Source organism: Rhyacophila brunnea, unplaced genomic scaffold (genome assembly GCF_057557595.1).
Source record: "Rhyacophila brunnea isolate RB1 unplaced genomic scaffold, BYU_Rbru_1.0 scaffold_13, whole genome shotgun sequence".
In the NCBI taxonomy this organism is placed as follows: Eukaryota; Metazoa; Arthropoda; class Insecta; order Trichoptera; family Rhyacophilidae; genus Rhyacophila; species Rhyacophila brunnea.
In genome coordinates, this window is record NW_028232785.1 from 15,938,062 (window position 1) to 15,958,383 (window position 20,322).

At 37.0% G+C, this 20,322-nt stretch overlaps 1 protein-coding gene and 3 long non-coding RNA genes across 4 annotated transcripts; 2 read left to right on the top strand and 2 right to left on the bottom strand.

The window, feature by feature from the left end:
* Positions 1–3,273: 3,273 nt before the first annotated feature.
* Positions 3,274–7,019, top strand: LOC147076652 (uncharacterized). The gene is made up of 2 exons (XM_085940399.1): positions 3,274–3,596; positions 5,596–7,019. Exons 1-2 carry the CDS (start codon positions 3,411–3,413, stop codon positions 6,586–6,588), a joined length of 1,179 nt encoding a protein of 392 aa, XP_085796525.1. The 5' UTR covers positions 3,274–3,410; the 3' UTR covers positions 6,589–7,019.
* A 521-nt stretch (positions 7,020–7,540) lies between these two features.
* On the bottom strand, positions 7,541–11,161 carry LOC147076653 (uncharacterized). Its single transcript, XR_015069351.1, has 3 exons — positions 10,182–11,161; positions 9,136–9,916; positions 7,541–8,986 (listed from the first exon to the last, which is right to left on the bottom strand). It is a non-coding gene; the product is annotated as an uncharacterized LOC147076653 (long non-coding RNA).
* Positions 11,162–12,468: 1,307 nt separating this feature from the next.
* LOC147076654 (uncharacterized) lies at positions 12,469–16,732 on the top strand. The gene is made up of 3 exons (XR_015069353.1): positions 12,469–14,633; positions 15,225–15,604; positions 16,186–16,732. It is a non-coding gene; the product is annotated as an uncharacterized LOC147076654 (long non-coding RNA).
* A 692-nt stretch (positions 16,733–17,424) lies between these two features.
* Positions 17,425–19,174, bottom strand: LOC147076655 (uncharacterized). The gene is made up of 2 exons (XR_015069352.1): positions 18,180–19,174; positions 17,425–17,709 (listed from the first exon to the last, which is right to left on the bottom strand). It is a non-coding gene; the product is annotated as an uncharacterized LOC147076655 (long non-coding RNA).
* Positions 19,175–20,322: the final 1,148 nt, after the last annotated feature.

Genomic DNA, 20,322 nt, shown 5'->3' on the forward strand with positions numbered 1-20,322 from the left:
GCCGCTCAGAGCCGACGCACCTCCGTGAATTATTTAAATTGTTAAAATTATGTTTTATGCGCTGTATTCTAGACTAAAGATATTCCGAAAATAAAAAGCCCTGTTTCCTCTGTAGATCCGCGTTGTCAATAAAACCCGCATGTCCCCGAAAGGAGAAGTCAGCAAACCTAACCTAGACATTGCATCATTCCGCGTCGGTCCGCGCGTACTACGCCCCCCCCCATCCTTCCGGAGGTGACAATATCCATATCTAATATACCTACCATTTTCCTAAATCTACTGAAATTTTTGTTAAAATCGACTGAAATTTTAATTTTGACTTGGCAACACTGGCACGGCAGTCAACGGGCGGGCGCGTGAACGAAAAGCGGGATAAAAATGTCCGTAGACTAATGCGCGGGCGCGGGTGCTAGCGCGGGTAACACGCGATACAACGAGCGAAGAGCGGGTATCTCAAACCGTTTGCCGCGCGTGTTTGGTGCATTTGTGGTAGGTACCTATTTATTTATGCAAAAATATCTTAAAGTAGGTAGGTATAGATAGTGCGGAGCTTATAAGTGATATTGTACAGGCTAATGAACCATTTCACCAGTTAAGTAACCATCCACAACATAATATGAACAGAAAAGTCATTTAATTCTAAACCTGATTTCCTAATATCGTTTCATATATTATTATCCAATAATATAAAATCTAATTAATACTATCGACCGAGGGTACTTGATGGAATTCGAATTTAAATTCTAATTGATTTAAGTTTTTTAGGTTACGTACTGTTCCGTTTGAATAACTTTTTGCGTCCCGTATTTTGCCTTTCGGCATCTCCGGGTGCTATGCATATTCACCAATGGCAAATACACACTTTGATCATTTAGTTAGGTAGGTAATAAGATCTTTCTCTTCTTTTATTGTAATAATAATTTAAGTACCTACTATAGGTTCGAATCATTCAGCCAGAATCAAACAAATCAAACTAAACCATAGACAATATACGTACAAATTGTATGAGTAAAAAATACACCGGAAATGGTTTGAAACTTGACGTTTGGTTCAGTGTATCATTGAAAATCAAACCGTTCTCGGACCATCAGAAATAGTTTGACATGAAACGTCAAACCGATTGGGACGGTTCATAGACTAAGACGATCTGTCAAACGGGAAATAATTAAAAAGTATACATAACCTGAAAACGATATCGATCTAAGATTTTCTACAAATATTTCGTTTGTTATTTTCTCGACATTTGACTTAATATTATATTTTGTAGGATTAAGGTGGGACATGCTCGTCGAAGGTCAAAATTGGGTTTTTATTGTATTTTCAAACCATGATCCTGGACACTCCTTAAACGTTGTAGATAATCTATTTGTATAATTTGAAGCCTTATTATCCTTTATAGTTATTTTTATATTTAGTATTTGAAACAAACACTACCTTATTCTTAGGTCAATAATTATTATAAAGCAATCATTATTCATAAAATGTTTATCACACTTGAATGGTCAAAGACATAGCTTATAATAAGTATATTTAGAATCATCTTCAAATGTGTTAATCCTGCCGATTTTTTGAATAATAAAATGCATAATTCTTGTCAAATTTGGGATCACAGAGATTATCAATATAATTTTTTATCGTGAATATTTTACAAAAATTATCTCGTCATAAATTATACTAATGGTTTCATAAATGCGTTTAAAAATTAATAAATGTAAAAAATCTTAACACCACTGCACAGTTATCTACCGAAATATGACTATATTCTAAAACATTAGAGCGAGAGGTTTAAAAGAATACTATTTTATGTAACAAAAATACTTTATGCAGTCATCAAATGTTTAAAATAACTATAAAGGATAATAAGGCTTCAAAATTATATAAATAGATTATCTACAACGTTTAAGGAGTGTCCAGGATCATGGTTTGAAAATACAATAAAAACTCAATTTTGACCTACGACGAGCACGTGGGCCGTTAAGGAAAATCAACGTGCTAAATACAGCATTCTCCGGCATGTGCAAGATCATCGTGAGATGTTAATATTAATAATTTAGATTGAGTTAGCTAGCTACCTACCTATAAACCTACATGACTTCGCAAAGTTTGATTTGTGTAATCTTATATTAATTACATGAGCGTTATTAAATTTATAATAAGATGTCCAGCAATCCAATAGGACGTAGAAGAAGAGGGCGGCCAAAGATTAGTTGGTTGGATGGAGCTAGCTGCCAGTGACTGCCGTATTCTGAGGGTACCAAATTGGAAAGCGGCCACACTGGATAGGGACAGGTGGAGGGAGCTGTTGGAGGAGGCCAGGACCCACACCGGGTTGTCACGCCCCTGATGATGATGATTAAATTTATAAAGTACCTATGTACCTACTTTCTATTTTTGTTTTTCAATACAATGGATTTACTTCAATGTATCCCACTATTTTTTGAATCGTCGTCGGAAGATTCGTCTGATGATGATTATTTCATGCTGGAAGACTTTCAGCCCATTATCAATAAGTAAAATGAAAACTATTGAGGAGATACTGTTGCAGAGTAGGTAGGTACACGGACAGGCAGTCCATGATGCATTTTCGCGTTTCTAGAAATGTGCATGCAGATCTCACGGAACGATTTCAAAATTCTTTTTTATTTTCCAACCCAGAACAGAGGCGGCAATAATAGAACAGCGCTACTAATCATTTACTCATATTACTTTGGTTTGCTGGACATCGAACTGCGTCATTTCGAGATGTGGCTGAATTAATAAGTTGCGAAGTTTGTTTGTGGCGTTGTGACGTTGGAGTTGCCGCTTTATGGAAAAAAATGATTGAATTAATTTTAAGTACCGTTTTTTTAAGTACTTCTAACACTAATTAGTCGTCAGAAAAGCGTTTCCGTGGACATTCTACCAAACAGACACAAATCCAACAAATCTAACGGTACCATTTGATTTTGTGTCCAATTCAGGTTGAATGATACGAACCTCATAGAATAATAATAATTGTCAGTGTGTACCTACCTAGTGCTTGCTTTCAAAAATTATAGTATATTGTCGAGAGTTGTCTGCGGTTGAAAATGTATAGATTTTTTGTTTAAAGTCATTAAAAAAACAGCTGCCAATTTACCTGTCTATTTAATATTTTGTTTTTTTGTCATGTTTTGATAATCAAAATTTAAATAATTTGAATTATTCAAAATTAATACAAACATCGTGTATTATAAATTATTTTGTTTATGGTATTCCAATTTTTTCTGTGTGGTAATATTATGTAACCCCTTTGTCTATGAATTGTGCGATAGCCGAGTTTTTGTGTTTGACGTCTATTCCCCGTATAAAAATTCTACGCACGTGCGAAAGTCATAACAAATTGCACAAAAACAACGCATCTGTCTCCGCCAGTTCGATGACAACGCGATATGGACGGTAAAAGCTCACAGCAAAGCGTCGCGACTGTTTTAAATGGACACGCGAGAGGCGGGAATTGCGTCAGTAACAGCGAAAACACATCGCACAACCCAATGTTGACAGAAGAACGCGGCGGTCAGCGACCACTGCTAAAACAAATGAAACCCGGTCTAAACGGACAACGCCAATACGGAGAGGTACTTACGCACATCGACTAACATATTCAATGCAAATTATACACCTTCCTACAACAGCGAATTCGTTGTAAATTAAATGGAAGCTTGACCGAATCGTAAAAAATACACAGGGCTTTGAGACGCGTTATTTCATAACAAACGTGTAATGAATAAAACTAAATATGAATCTTTTGAAAGATATATGTATTTCCTTGTTTATTATTGAACATTTTATTGTTTTTCCGTTTTATTAAATGTTCAGAAGTTTTTTAAAAACCATGTCAAACAAAATAACAATAGTCAGTGCTATATGAATTATCGGTACTAGTCGGGGTAAATGTGCCACAGCTGCCGTCATGAGATTTTATAACTTTCTTTTTAGAGAAAACCAAACCTGACCTAACCTAACCTAACCTAATATTACCTAATATAATCGTAGTTTGTGATAATGATGCATCAAAATGTATGAAAACGTCAAATTTTAAATTAACAATTATTGGATCAAAGACAGAAAAAGGTATTTATTATAATTGTCTACATGGAATAAAGTGTTATCGTAAAAAAATATTATAAAAGCTCATGACGGCATCTGCGGCACAATTACCCAAGTCGGTTATGGGAAGCCAGGTGGGAACCGCGCTAATCGTCAAAATTCAAGAATGAAAACCTAATGAGATACCCGGGGTTCCAGCGGCTAGCTCAGGTGTCCATCGAACCCCGGATTCATTCGATATATTTATGTTTGTGGTTAAATAAAACACTAAGTCTTTCTTGTGTGTAACTTGGTATTATATATTTTAATCTTGAGTTTGAAAAGGTTATTTTGTAGTTTTTACAGTTACAGTCGTCAGTCCGTATCGTTTGAAAACCGGACGCTCACTAACTTTTTTCTCTTTTTCAAATCTCGCGTACCCACGCCGTTCAGCAAAAAGGACTCTCGTGATTGGCCAAATTTTATCGCGTGATGTTTTTGCTTTGACGAATCACGAGGACCACCCCGGCGCAGGCGCGTGGAAATTTGAACGTTGCCGGCAAGCGCGGCAAAATTTATTATATGAATACTTATATTTAGTCTTAAAATTATCTCTTTCATCCATTATCAATTATACTTTTTAAATTAAATTAAATGTATCTTAATTACACCTCCGCCCAATATGTGATTTTCACACACCGGACGAAGGCCTTTACTTATGAATAAAAAATACTTACGTGGTTGAGCAAGGAATCAGATTAGATGTTTTATGAAGCCGTTTCTAGAGGTCAGGGTTACGTTTCGACTTATAGCTACTAAATGATTATTTTACACCGGGAGAAGCCCGCCTGTAACAGGGGTGTATCACTAACCTAACCTAAACTAACCCAACCTAAAAGGTAATCCAGTATATCGGCTATTTTCAAAATGTGTTTGCCGCTGGCTTCCCCGTAACCGACTTGTACCGAATTCTTCTGTACCTGTATATCGGCAAAACTTAATAAGTTCATCTATCCCAATGACATTATTAATGGACAACGCACTCAATACAGTAGCTAGCAATTAAATTCACGCACAGCGACATTCGCACATGTATAGGTAGACGTCACGCAATTTCCATTATGCGATATCACGCATCGAGAATTTATATCAATATCACCTTTATTGTAATGGCGTTAGAATAGTGTTTCTAGTGTCAATGTTCATTTGAGCGAACCCGTTCGAACCGAACCGTTCGGCAGACCCGACTAAAAGCATCGGGAATTTATAGCAATATCACCTTTATTGTAATGGCGTTAGAACAGATTATGCCATTCGGCAGACCCGACAAAAAAGTGAGTGTCATTTTTATTCCCAGATGATACGTCCATATTAATGTCATTGATCTATCCGGTGTGTTTTAGGGCGTCCTTGTGATTGTTTAGTGCCTTCGGGTATCACTATGCTGCGGCATTTATCAGTAAAACATCACACAGAAAAGTTGAATGCTGGCTCTCTATTCGTTAGTAGAAAACAACTGTTAATTTGTAATGTTTTCCTACTTTTCAGAACTTCAGCTTCCAAAATGGTGACAACCACATTGAATCTCCACAGCAAAATGACGCAATCAAAAATGAAGAAGACAACATAACTGAAAATGATGTGAAAAATTTCGTTTCGGACATATTGACAGGAAAAGTAACGCTTGATTCGAATCTAATCATTAACAACTCCGTCGCGAGCAACGAATCAAACATAAAGACCGAATCGATTGTAAAAACTGAAAACGATTCGAATGGAAAAATTGACTCAGTCGTTAACGATTCAACTGTTAATACGACTGTTATAAAAAATGATTCGATCGTGCCGATAATGAGCCAGCCGTCTTGCGATATTTGCTACCTAAAATTCAAGAGTCTCTGCAGTTTACGCAAGCACAAATCGACAGAGCATGCTGACAATCTACTCCACTGTGACAAATGCAAGCATGCGAGTAAAAATCTGAACGAACTGAACCAGCACAAGCTCGTAATGCACGCAGAATTCACACAGTACGACTGCACCATATGCCACGCGCAGTTCAAACACGTGTATCATTTAAAAACGCACATGTTAATCCACAACGTCGACAATTTACTGTCGTGCGAAGTTTGCACTTATAAATGTGTCGATTCCCACGCGATGGACGAGCACAATTTGACACATGCGAAGAATAAAACTTTCTCTTGTAATATTTGCGAGTTTCGGTGCAATCAGAGAGGTATTTTGGAACGTCATAAGAGCGTGCACGGAGCGTTGATGCGTTTTTCGTGCGATGTCTGTCCGTTTAAATGCCGGCTGCCGAGTAAACTCCGACTGCATATCCTGGAAGAACACAGCGGGGAGAAACTGTACAGCTGCGAGATCTGCTCCTTCCGTACGAAACACGTGATCAGCTTGAACCGTCACAGGATCGTCCACACGGGGGAAAAGCCTTTCGAGTGTGAGATTTGCCACTTCCGTTGCAATCGTGCGAGCAACCTTGACAAACACAAGCAGCGTCACGGTAAAAATAGGTCGTAGCTACCGCCGACTGCGATTTGATGATTTTTATAACCCGCTAAAAACAATCGTACGTTTTGTTCCAGTCTGGCTTCAAGATTTCAATGTAGTTTATATTCAATATATGTGATCGTCTCCAGAAACGGTGTATATGTCTGGTTTCTGTGTCAAAAAAAACCAATCTCCACAGTTAGACAAGTAAGCAAGGAAAAGCGTAGATTAGAACACCTCTCCCCAACTTTATAATACTTTTTAAATCTACGAATGAAACGATGTCTGCTCAAGAAGTTAAACCGGCTGTACCTTTCATTAATTTACATGTCTCCCACAGCAGCGGCGAAGGCGGAGGTAGGCTGTGAAGATTCGACAGAAATAGTGCACAATTTGTCAATCATACTTATTTGTTTTCATTGACTTTAAAACTCAATTACACCCTGCTGAACCAAACCATAATAGATATAAAAAATATTTTCCTATCTATAAAATATCTAAAATATCACCAATAACCATAATTTTAGATATTATTTTATCCATTATGGTTTGTTTTAGGTAGGGTTTAATTGAATTTTAAAAACCAATTATGTAACACCATCTGCAATTCGTATTCTTAGTTCAATGAAAACAAATACGTATGACTGACAAAGTGTAGTATGCACTATTTATGTCGGATCTTCACAGCCTATCTTCACCCTTTGCCGCTGTCCCATGGTATCCTAGTCGAATACCTGCTGAATGTTCCAAATGGTTTCCGTTTGGATATTGGCCGAGCTTGTTGAACAATTTGTCATTTCCGGAAAATCCCATGAACGCTGAGTAGATTCCCTCAGTCATAATCTAACCGACGGTTACTAATGGTGCCTGTGTACCTTCACCACTACCCTTCGCAACTACATCATATGTGGACGACTTCTAATCCTCAGCGACGAGAATATAGATCCATGTTACTTTGTGTCAGTTTTAAATTGAGCACGCCATTCCACCGGTTCTGTAAATAGTCAAGAAAAGACAAAACCTAATAAACTGAACCCGGCTTCATAGTCTTGGTCCATGGCGACTGGCTTTCGCATTTCTAAGGTTATCAATTCATTTGTGGTTAATGCTTTATTTAATTCTTTAAAATATATGAATTACGATCATATTGTTAATAATTAAATCAAAGAATTTCATATACTATGACAGCGGAATTTTTTCATTTGTTTATGCCGTGTCAAAGAACCGAGTTTCTATGGTTACGAGACCGGATATTTACACTAGTTCCAACATCTTCCCTAGGTGGAGCACGACAGTGGCGTAAACTCGATACTAAATGATTATTTAATGTCGAGTATAATATAATAATTGTATTATTATAATTTTTTTCACCACAATAATGTGCAATTGTGTTTGATTTACAAATAAGTTTTGTGTCGAAATAAATTGTTGGATGGGCCAAACTATCGTATGGGAAAATATATACAAAAATGGCTCTACATTTTTGTATTACTTAGAACAGTGTTTCTCAAACTGTAACACCTATATGGTTATTCTTTTTTTTGTAAACATATTTGACGTGTTAATGATTCATGCAGTGTTGCCGCCAGTGTTGAAAAAAATATATTTCACGTATTGATGTCATTGACGTGAGAAAGAAACTCACTTTTTATTATAAGTCTAAGTCTATAATAATATTTAAGTCAATGTGAATGCAACGCGAAGCGGCGCGGCATGAAAATATCAAACAGTCAAGGCCACCTCTAGTGGCCTACGTGCAGATAATACCCGGCGAGCGTTGCAAAGCGTGGCGGAGCTTCAGCGACGCGATCAGTTGGTTTGATATTTTTGCGTGAAGTGGACGCGGCGAAAGTGACGTTTATGATACATTCACCATGTCAGATGTAGAAATTTTAATCAGTTCCATTCAAGAACGCCTGCCTTGTGGTACAAAAAAAACAAAAGATATCATAATCGTCTATTATCTCACCGTGAATGGGAGACAGTTGCGGAAATAAGTGGTTCTACAAGTAATTACTTTTATTATTTAATTTACATTTCGTTGTATAGGATGTTGTCAAAATTTTCCCTCGCTTGCGCGGCTATCGTGAAGCATTATATCTATAGAAGCATAATTAACGCATATTATATCGAAAACATTTAAAACATAATAATCAATTAATAGTATTTAATATATATGTGTTTTGAAATATAAAGCCCTTGAAACCGTTGTGCGATGCCGACCGGCCGACTGGTGACAGGTACTAGCAACGTTGGACAATGTTGCCGCTTCGCATCGTATTGCTTTATATCGCTTCAAACCGTGTTGCGATTGTGTTCGCATCGACTTCGCCCACGTAAGACGCTGGGTTAGATCTGAATCAGGAAGTAAATCTTTCGATTGGCAGGGGCAGAAGACTTAAAAAGATGGCTTGAATCAAATCAGACTCTTAATGCGTCAATTATATTGAGCTGCTTGTTGGCGAATTTACAATCTGCCTGTAAAGTCGCCCAGTGTCATCATCGAACAAGTTAACAAGCAGATTGTAAACACTCTACCGAAAAAAGTTGATAGCCGGTCAACTTTACACGCTACACTACGGCGTGTGGGCCTACTGCGTCTGTGCAGTAGAGCGCAGTAGCAACCTCCCGGTAAAAAAACGAACTATGTTCTGTCAAAATACTCGCTGGCTTGTGGCTTCTCAGCGAATGGAAAGTTTTGTGTGTCATAACAATCGCAGTAGCTGAATCGCCCGCTTTTAAATTCACCAACAAACAGCTCGTAAAGTAGCTCAATGTAATTGACGCATAAGGAAAAATTTTCAATTAACTTTGGAAAATAAACCGCTTCCCTCCGTCCACTCCCTTGTCACGTATCGTCACAAAATATTTTATCTTTCTGGCTGCGTCACATTCTCGTAACCTTCCGTATAATGTTCTGAGGGAATATTTTACTCGCAAAAATGACTATGTTTGTGACATTGTATTTTCTTGTCACAAATACATTGCATCAGACCCCCTCTGCCCCATACAATGTGATGACATTGAGTTATGATACATATGAGCCTAGAGTCATAACTCACATAATCCATAAACCGAGTTTTGAGATAATCACAAAAAACCACCAGTTTTTTGTGATTAGAAAAAAAATATTAATACTCCTAAGGCTGCAGACACACAGCACACTATGAAAAATAGAGCTCCTTGATTGGTTAGAAAGGCCTTGATGACAACAACCTCATTATTCATTGAAAAATGTGAGTTATGACACCGACAGTCAACTTTGTCAACGATATTCACATGGTTTTTAAAGTGATTTTTGTTTTCACAACTATTTATCTTTATATAGATTAAGGCCATACCTCAGTTGAGACACGGTCTAAAAAGATCGTCGCTAGGCGATGCGCGGATTGCGGGTCACGGGTGCAAATGAGGTATGTCAAACCAAATATAATTTGTCTTATAAATCCAACATGTGTCCAAATGGGTAACGTTTTAAGTCATCTTTACATGATTTAAGAATTATTATGGCCGTCGCCATCACGAAGCAAAATGACGTGTTTCCAGCTCTACATTCTCTCTCCGAATGGGAGTGAGTGCAAAATTTCGTCGCGCCTATGGTTGAAAATTATTTGCCTTTTCACTGATGAATCACCTTAATGCCTTTAGAATCACAAAATGTGAGTTATGACTAGGGATTGCAATACCGAATGAAAATGTGAATACCGGTTTTTCGGTACTTCTTATTGAATACCGGTATTTCTTAAACATTAAAAAAAACAGAAGTAGATGCTTATCAATAAATATAGCTATTAAAATCTTTTTAAAATATTATTTTATAGCAAAAACTTACATTTATTATGTTGACATTTAAAAATATATATTGATATAATTGTAGAACTAGTGATTTTTTACAAATAATTTGAATATATTGATAATTTTAACTAAAGCCCTCAAAAGTTCATCAAGTACAAATAAGTCCTGCTGCAGGAAAAGCTTCTTAAATTCAACGCTTGTACAGTCATCAATAATTATAGAATAATAATTGAACATTTTTGTCACGAATGTTTTATATTTCGAAATATGTAATATTATGATAATTCATCGCGACAATTACTTATGTAAATATAAGAAATTTGTTTTATAATTTTTTCGCCTCTGTTGGATTCTCTCAATATGTTTGCATTTTAGCAGCACATAACTTATAATTGATTTTCAAAAATGTAAACGAGTGTGCTTTCTTAATGCCGAAAATTACGGTATTTTGGATTTTTAAAACCGGTATTGCAATCCCTAGTTATGACGCGAGCTTCATCGTCAACATTTGTAATCTATCATCACGATAATATCACCAGTGAGTTGTACCATTGTGTCAGTTTGGGAAACACTAGTTCTAGTACGATAGCGATAAAACAGTGTGAAATCATGCAATCAAGTGTCGCAAGGGTTAATAATCCAGAAAAAGCCTTGTTAGTGATTATTATTTTAATAAACAATAGATGCGGCTTTAACTGCCGACGGCTGAGAGATTCTATCTCTCTCCACCCGCGATGTGGGGTGACATCACCTTTCACTCTGCGTCAGTGTTGTGTGCTGAATATGGACCACTAGCCACCTGTAAACGAAAAAAAATTGTGGATTTGAATATCCAATTAATTCAATATTTACTATGACGATTGCCTTAATATTATTGTATTTTAAATCCCTCGTGCCTAAGACAATGTAGCAATACATTTTATTGTTATATTATAATTAAACACATATATATATATTACATATATTATACTGATCCAGTAATGTAGCCAAATTTAAGTTAGTCAACTAAACTAATTTGTATTTAATTTTAAGCATTTTGCAACATGTAAAGAAAATATGGGACAATAGAGCTGAATATATGAACGTGAAGCCGGAAAAATGTTACTATGTTTAACAGTGGAGAAGGGTGGAGGTAGGCTGTTAAGATCTGTCATAAATAATGCACACTAAACTTTAGTCAAACATATTTATTTTCATTGACCTAAGACTACATTGTGTAGGTAGTGTTTGTTAGCTTTTAAAATTCAATTAAACCCTGCCTAATCCAAGCCATAGTAGATAATAGTCAAAAATATTTATTTTATAGATAGAAGAATATTTTTTATCGATTATGGTTTGATTTAGGCAGGGCTTAATGAATTTTAAATAAACTAACCAACATCATGTATACTTAATTCAACGAAAACAAATAAGTGTGCAGTATTTTTGTCAGATCGCCCATATCATACCTAAACTATTATGGTTTGGTTTAGGCAGAGTTTAATTGAATTTTAAAAACTAAACAGCATCATTCTTAGTTCAATGAATACGAATAAATATGACTGAGAAATTTTAGTGGGCACTATTTATGTCGAATCTTAACAGCCTACCTCCACCCCTCGCTCGCTGATGTTAATTGATTAAGTTAGCTGCAAGTCAGATTCGTTTGTAGCAAACTTCACGCTATTATCGCCTGCACTTGTCAAAAAACCGGAAGCGTATTTACACAGTTTTAAATTCACACAATCAATAAATTATCAATTGTGTTTCTTTTATTCCAACCTCTCAGGATCAAAACAACCGTATCTAATTTTTATCCACTTTACAGGAGGCACGAAACTAAAGTACATTTACATTCCACCGACGTTAACAAAGTGTTTTCTAGAGATATGACGTATTGAATTATCTTTTATCCGTTGAATTTTTTAATTAGTTTCTTTGTCACTTAACGTGATAATATATCTTCCCGGACGTATCTTAAAATTGTTAAAAATTGAGATATGTTTCTTTGATCTTAAAGTGCCGAATTACAACTGAGGATCAGTGGCGGCCGGTGGTCTTCAGAATAGCATTTTCTGGTAGTGCGCAATGGTTTACCTTCTATAAAGAGAAGATCTTCTTCTTTCTCTCTGTCACGACCCAGCATTGGGGCATAGGGCAAGCACAAGTTCGCGCCACTTCCCTTGGTCCATCGCCAACTCTTGGCGCCTCCTGCCATGTTAGACCTGCAGCACGTAGGTCGCTTTTATGGCACCGCTGCAGGGTGAGGGATAGCCTTTCGGGGTGAGGTTCTTTTCAGGGCGAGGGAGGGATTTCTATTGGCCCGTGATGTGTTCGATCAAAATCCATCCAGCAATCCACCGGTGCATTGGACATGCCTGTTATACATCATGTTCATGGGATATACTTCAAAGCTGGGAATAAAATACTTTTATGATGCGTCTAATAACAAAAACCGACATGTCCACGATTCAATATTAGTGGAAAATTACATTTTTGTGTGTCAGGCATATTTTCAAACTTGAACGATATGAATCTACTTATATATTGATCATACATAATTTGAAGACACCTCAGCGCATCTATTCTATACACAAGGCTGCTATGTGCGGTTATCAAAGGTAGTTTATCAAATTTATGTATTGGGGCAGTTAATTGTTACAATAAGTTAACTGTCTGAACTATCAAAAAGTGCTATATTTTAACAGCACCTCTTGGCAATGTTAACTTTTAGAGCGAGATAGACAGTTTTGAGGGCTAACTTATTACAATCAACAATTATAATACCTCAATACATAGATATAATAAAACTACCCTCGATTGCAGCCTTGTGTATAGAATAAATGCGCAGATGCCAATGTGCTTTAGTAAATAGGGCACTTAATTAATTAATAGCCTAGATTTAAAACATAAGAGCCCATAGCCAAAATTAACGCAATTTAATAAGCATTTCAATATGTCATCATCATCATCAGGGGCGCGACAACCCGGTGTAGGTCCTGGCCTCCTCCAACAGCTCCCTCCACCTGTCCCTATCCAGTGTGGCCGCTTTCCAGTTTGGTACCCCCAGAATACGGCAGTCACTGGCAGCTCCATCTAACCAGCGAATCTTTGGCCTCCCTCTTCTTCTACGTTCTATTGGATTGCTGGACATCACTCTCTTTGCCGGTTCATTGTCATTCATACGGTGCACATGACCTAGCCATCGCAGTCTCCCAATCTTAATTGATTGAACTGCGCTGCAATCTTCGTACAGCCCGTAGAGCTCAGCATTATATCTTCTCATCCAATTGGTGCCATCCCTGATCGGTCCATATATACGGCGGAGAATTTTTCTTTCAAAGATGTTCAGGGCTCGTTCATTTCGCAGAGTTAATGTCCAGGTTTCCGATGCGTAGGTGAGCACTGGCTTTACAAGTGTCTTGTAAAGAGTCCTTTTAGTTCGGCGAGATAGTAAGCGGGACTTAAAATGTCTCAACAGACCGAAGTAGCATTTGAACGCAATTTAATAAGCATTTCAATATGTAAATCAATTAATTTTTGTCGTAATTAGATAGGACGCTTGTCACTTAATTGGCCAAGCACATTGGCTAAGTATAATAATATCTAAGGTGTTTTTAAATAATTATGCATGCTCAATATAAAAAATAGTCTATTTATATCACTTTCAATAAATCGGATTATGTAAATCGTTGGATTTTTAAACAATATTTTTATGTAATTTCGGGGCGATTTAGAGCTTTGGGTCTTGGCCTACTTCAAAAACTTCCTCCGTCCTGGACGATTCAGCGGCGACACTCTCCAGTTGCTTTGGCCGAGTATTCTTATATCTCCTGTGGCACTGTCCAGCCATCTTAATTTCTGCCGTCCAGATCTTCTCTTGGCGTCGGGGGCTACGTAAATAGCCTGTCTTGCTGGTATATAGACATATGATCTCTTCGCCCCCATAAAGTGTATACAGCTCCTCCATTATACTCCAAATGCCACTTTATTGAACAGCCCCAAAGATTCTTCTCAAAACTCTCCAATCAAAGATATCCATATTTCTCTAATCATGTTTGCTGAGTGCCCAGTATTCTGATCCATACATAAACATTGGGCACTGAAGAGTGTTATATAAGGTTGTTTAGGTTTTCCTTGAGAGAGCCTTGTTCTTTAGAAGGATTTGGAGACCACAATAGCACCTGTTGACTAGGGTGATCCCACATAGAGAATATGGATGTATTTTTTGTTAGATTTTGATGTGAACTTCTCCTTTTTTGTTATTAGATGCCTAACGTCCTGTTTCACATATAAATACAGTCGAACTTGGTTATTACGAGGAAGATGGGACCGACTGAATTGGCTCGTTATAAGCATTACTCGTTATATAACATTTTTCGCGCCACATTCTATTTAAGCATAGAACATAAAAAATCTAAAAACCATCGTAGAAATCCCCGAAACAAGCATGGCATTCATAAACTACAATAGAAGTTGTTTATTATAATGAAGTGCTAAGCCGCCGCCGCTGGTAGGTACCTACTGACTTCACAAAGCTTTGATTTTTTACATCCAATTTCAACCATACCCGTGGATACTTTTTCAATGTTGTCGGCGAAAACACCAATTAGGTACTTAGACACGTCTTAACTAGTGTCATAAACGTAATCCGATCCCGGCGGCATCGGTCTAGTTAATTGCCCGTTTGGATTTTATTGCTTAGGGTCGAAAATGTTGTTTTTAAACGATCGACACATTAACAGTTTTCCTCGGTATACCCGAAAAGTACTTTGTTATAAAAGTGAATAAATGTATGGAGAAAATCATAAACTAAAATGTCAACGAATGTTTCCTCATTACATCCGAGAACTCGCTATTTCCGTGATCGTAATAACCAAGTTCGACTGTAGTTACGTATTACAACTGCTCCCAACTCATTTTTTAATTATGTCACTTGCACCTATTGAATTCTCTACATCTCAATAATAATTATTGTTTCCTGTTAATTACTACATTCGTATTATCCTTCTTAGGTTGTTAACTTGGCGTATGAAATTATGACAACCAAGCATGTCGGCGTAACCATGGTAACTAAAATATAGCGTATTCTCATATTTTCTTTTATTGTCGCTATTTCATAAAGAGAAATGTATAGCATATGGGACGGTTGCGTTACCAATGTAGATGCGTCGTAAGGTGACATGAAAATCACAGTTATTACTGAAAATACATTTTGATTAACCTCAGATTACAAAAAAATTGTGGATAAATAGTTCAATCGCATGTTTATGTGTCGATGGTTTAGTGCACAGATAGTGTATGTCCAGTTTAGTATGTTTTGAGAAAATCGAATTTTAAAATTTGAGATGCATGAGAAATGGACACACTGCATATTTGAATGATACAGTATCTTCTAAAATATCCCATTTGGACGTACAATATTTTTACTGCATAAAGATATGATGCAGACGAACATTTTGTGTATGTTAACTCAATTTCGGCAAAACTGGACATACAATATCTGTGCACTAAGGTTACATGAAAGTTGTACGTATGCAGTTCATCGTGGGACACTTATTCGTGTGCCGCAGTACGTGAAACATGAGTTCGTATAACATTTTATCAAATGACGAGTTCTTCATTGAACATTTCACCGTGGAATACATTTGTAGGTATCTTACAAAATGCGGCGATGGTTTGCAAATAGTACCGTTCCAATTAGATTAACCCTAACCTAACCTAGTAAAGACATCTACACGTGTTGTAGTATATGTACAAATATACTCCATGGTGAAATGTTCAATGAAGAACTCGTCATTTGATTAAATGTTATACGAACTCATGTTTCACGTACAGCGGCGCATGAATAAGTGTCCTGCGGTGAACTGTTTACGTACAAATTTCCGGATATGGTGCACTTAACGACTAACTAACTAAATGTGTTCTTATGCTTCTGTATGTCGTGCGAAATAACTCTACCAATTACATTATCTGAGGTGTTTCAAATCCTGCCAAATGATCAGTGACAGTGTCCGGTGTTAAACAAATTTATTAATTACATCCTTGAACTTGCAAATGATTGTTAATTTAATTTTACTGCGTTACATGTATACTGAGTGTACGTCGCCTTAAAAACATAGCTTTAGATTTTGACAGATGTCAACACACATTATACGGTCCGATTAAAGAAACTCGGTGCGAATGATTTGCGTCTTCTTGTTGCGGAGGGGTCGCGATCTCCATGCTTATATGCGTAGTTCATTTTTATGTTTTTAGTTGTCACTTGTGACCCCTCTTGATATATTATTATAAAAATATGCTATATAGTTTTAGAAAACGCCAAATTTTTTTATAATTTACATACATATATGATAGTATTAACTAGTCTGTAACGTTATGTTAAGTCAATATATAATAGAAAAAAAATAATATTGTATAATGCGTATTAAAGATGCCACTGGCCAGGATCTCCGTTGGTTCAGCAAAGCCGGTTACAATTACTTATATTTCGGAGACGTTTATCTTAAAACCTACTTTACGACTCTCCATTGCGAGCTTCTGCGTCCGCTACCGGAGATCCACCAGGTCTTAGACTTTAAGATATTCACCACGAGTTGCGATTCCACCGTCTTCTCTATCGAGTGCAGTGAACAGATTCTTAAGAGAAGACGTGGATAGGTTAAGTCAGATGGTGTCGCCTTGCCTGACACCGTCGCTGGAATCATAATATAATTAGTGCCTTATTATGTTTAGTTGATTATTTTAACATAGATTGTGAAAATGTTTACTGAATTCTTTATAAGAAAAAATCTATTCTATTTTACAAAAGTGTCCATCTTTTATAAAAATCCTTTTTTTTTTCCAGTGATTCAGTACTATTGTTTCATAGTTTTATATCTTGTGCGTACAGGCAGAAGTCACTAACTCCAGTTTTGACGAAATTGAGATTTTAATGTCATTATACTGAAAAAGTAATGCTGCCTAAATGGCATAAGTTACGATATAAGATTATTGAACATATAAAAAAATAAAAGTAATGAAGAACTCAAAAAATAAAGATTTTACAATCATTTTAAGAACACCAAAAACACAAAACATTGATTATCTCAGAACAGTGTATTTGGAGTTAGTGACTTCTGCCTGTACGCCCACGAATTATATATACTTGAGATATGCCTTAATTAAACCATGTGCATTATTATATGACCAAAAACCAAATTTACTGTTAACAAAAATAGTTGATAATTTTTATTATATTTTAGCTCTTTTAGAGCATGGCCGCTGATTGGTTAGGTTACATACAGAAAACACTTCAATATTCCTACCAAATGCTGGCTACTTGCAGTTATTACTCAATGTAGTTACATAAGGTTACATGTAAATTGTACGTATTAGCTGGCTCGCACATCACAACTCGCCTCGTGTGCCCAACCGCCATAAATCAAAGCTTCCGAGAACGGGCAGGCGGTGTTCCTTGATAAAACCTCGCACATCTGCCTAGCGATATCGACATTCGCCGCATCGGAGAGTCTCTCGTCTGCCATTTTTATTGTGTTGATTGTATGAACAAACGTCAAACGCGGTGACCAGCGATGAGCGAGATGACAGTGTAGACAGAGATAGAGACAGAAATGGCCGATGGCCGCGGGCTGTGCGCTTGCGCTGAGTCGACTTCTTTTAGATACAACATGCAGGCTGTAGCAGAATGCGACATGTTGCATGCAGGATCGTCGCAGCGTCGAGTTGCATCGGCCTATCTGCGAAGCTCCATTTGATAACGTTTGTTTCTTGGTTTACGATGACGTCACATCGACGAATTCGTCGTAAGACGCATGCGGCAAGTTCTGATGTGCGAGCCCTCTTACATTTCACCGCAGCACAGTTCACCGAGAGATATTATAAACTAGAAAAGGAGCGATGGACTGTCAGAACAGCATAACCATGAAATCGACCTCCAAAAGCCTTATGAAAAACTAAACGACAAAACGACACAAGAACACTACACAAAATATTTAATTCTTGCCATAAAGAAAATTAAAGATATAAATGGAGGAACATAATAAAATTAACTGCACATCAATGTAACTAACACTCCCGACCACCTTTTACGAAAAACCAAGGGCATGGTTATTTAAAAAAAAATATTAAATTCAATAAGAACATTAATTTAATATTGATTGGTACAACTATGTACATTTAATATAAATATATACTTACGATATAATTATATTTCTAATTTACTACCTAATTTCTTCTGCCTTTCCTTTGTATTTCTGTGGTTTTTATTACGTATTTTATTTTTACTTTAATTTGATCTCAATACTATACGGCCATCTGTTTCCGATGCAACATCTCATGGTGAACTGTGATACGGTTCACTGCATACATGCAAAGATGCTACATTTCTAATATCATTCTCAATCATCTCACCTCATTTGCCGCAGATCGCCAGTTGGCCACATTGAAAGTCTGAAGGACTTTTCTGCTTCATCCAGCTATGTTGGTGACTGCACTTTTATAAAATTCATAGTATCTGGCTCACTACAGACGCTGTACAGTAAAGGTTGCTTCAAGAATCTTTTTGAATACCCTGCGCTAAAAAAAACACCATTAACCCATAGACTGCTAGGCATGTAAACATGCGCAAATGATGATTCTATATTGCAATGAGCAATTAAACATGTAAATTTAAAAAAGCGAGCGCCGAAAAGGTTATAGCGCCTGTACACGTGCATGGATTTACTGGCACCAATAGTGTGTAAATTAAACCATCGCAATAATAGCTGTTTCTCATTTTTCAAGCTTAACCCTTTTACTGCCGGTAGGTGTATGTTACCTTGCACGCTGCGAATTTTGTTGCAAAAATAAAAAATAAAAATCAATTTACATTTCAAGTGGTAAAAACCAATTCTGAGTATGTGACGATATTCCCAATATAATATGTCGTTGTGTGTTTAACATATTTGTATGTTTAAAATAATTGATTTACATTAGTAAAATCCCGTTTAAAGCGTAACGTCCGAAGACGTCATTTTTGTATGAGCGGCGTTCCGTTCACGGGAAAGCACGCGTCTTAAGACGCTATTGGCAGCCATCCGGTTAAGCGAGATATGTTGTCATTGTATGGTGCTATTTGGTAGGTTGTGAAAATTGGTAAACTTCAAAATGCGCTGTGCGGTGTGGTGTGTATTTTTTTCCGGCAGGAACGCCACTATCATTCTACTGCGCAGGAGCAGAACAAGTTTCCACTATCGCGTGAGGATTCAGAAGCCGCTGAACCTTTTTGATCTAAGTATGCGTTCTTGCAACTTGCACAATAAGCCGGCTCTCACATCAAAACTCGCCTCGTCTGCAACGTGTCAAATACGTCGATGTGACGTCATTGTTATTCACAAAACACACGTTATCAAATGGAGCTCCGCAGATTGGTCGAATGCGATTTCTTAGTTTGAAAAAAAACATCTGTTGCAATCGACAAGTTGCATGCGTCTGTGGCTGCGAGTCGAAGACGCCAGGATGCCTACAAACACCTATGCATTGGTCATTCCTATACCGGCTCGCCGATCGCAGAATCCAAATATCTACACATTTTGAAGGTTACGTGGTTGCGCGATCTTCATATGTAAAACCGGATCGATATTCTTGGAAGGTTTGATTTATGGCTGTGCGGCAGACGAGGTGTGTTTAGATGTAAGAGTCGGCTTTTACTTACTATCAACAGTAAATACATGCACGTGTAAACGGACTATTAATTTGTGACATTTGATGGGGTACAGGATCCACGTCTCAGCCCCGTATGACAACATTGGCCTAATGTGAGTTGTACGGAGCTGTCTCTTTGTTTTCCTGGATAATCTTTTAACTAAGTTGATTGAATTTGTGGCTTAAATCTACCGAAGAGTCTAGTCTTTCTTAATCGAGGAGATATGATTGCGATGATTTGTTTGTTTTTATTGTTTAACTTCTGGCCTAACCTAACCTAACTCTAGGCCATGCTAAATTTATGTT

Coding starts and splice junctions, on each gene's coding strand:
- LOC147076652 (XM_085940399.1), top strand. CDS start 3,411: ATGGACGGTAAAAGCTCACAGCAAAGCGTCGCGACTGTTTTAAATGGA. Junction 3,597..5,595: donor GACAACGCCAATACGGAGAG/GTACTTACGCAC, acceptor CCTACTTTTCAG/AACTTCAGCTTCCAAAATGG.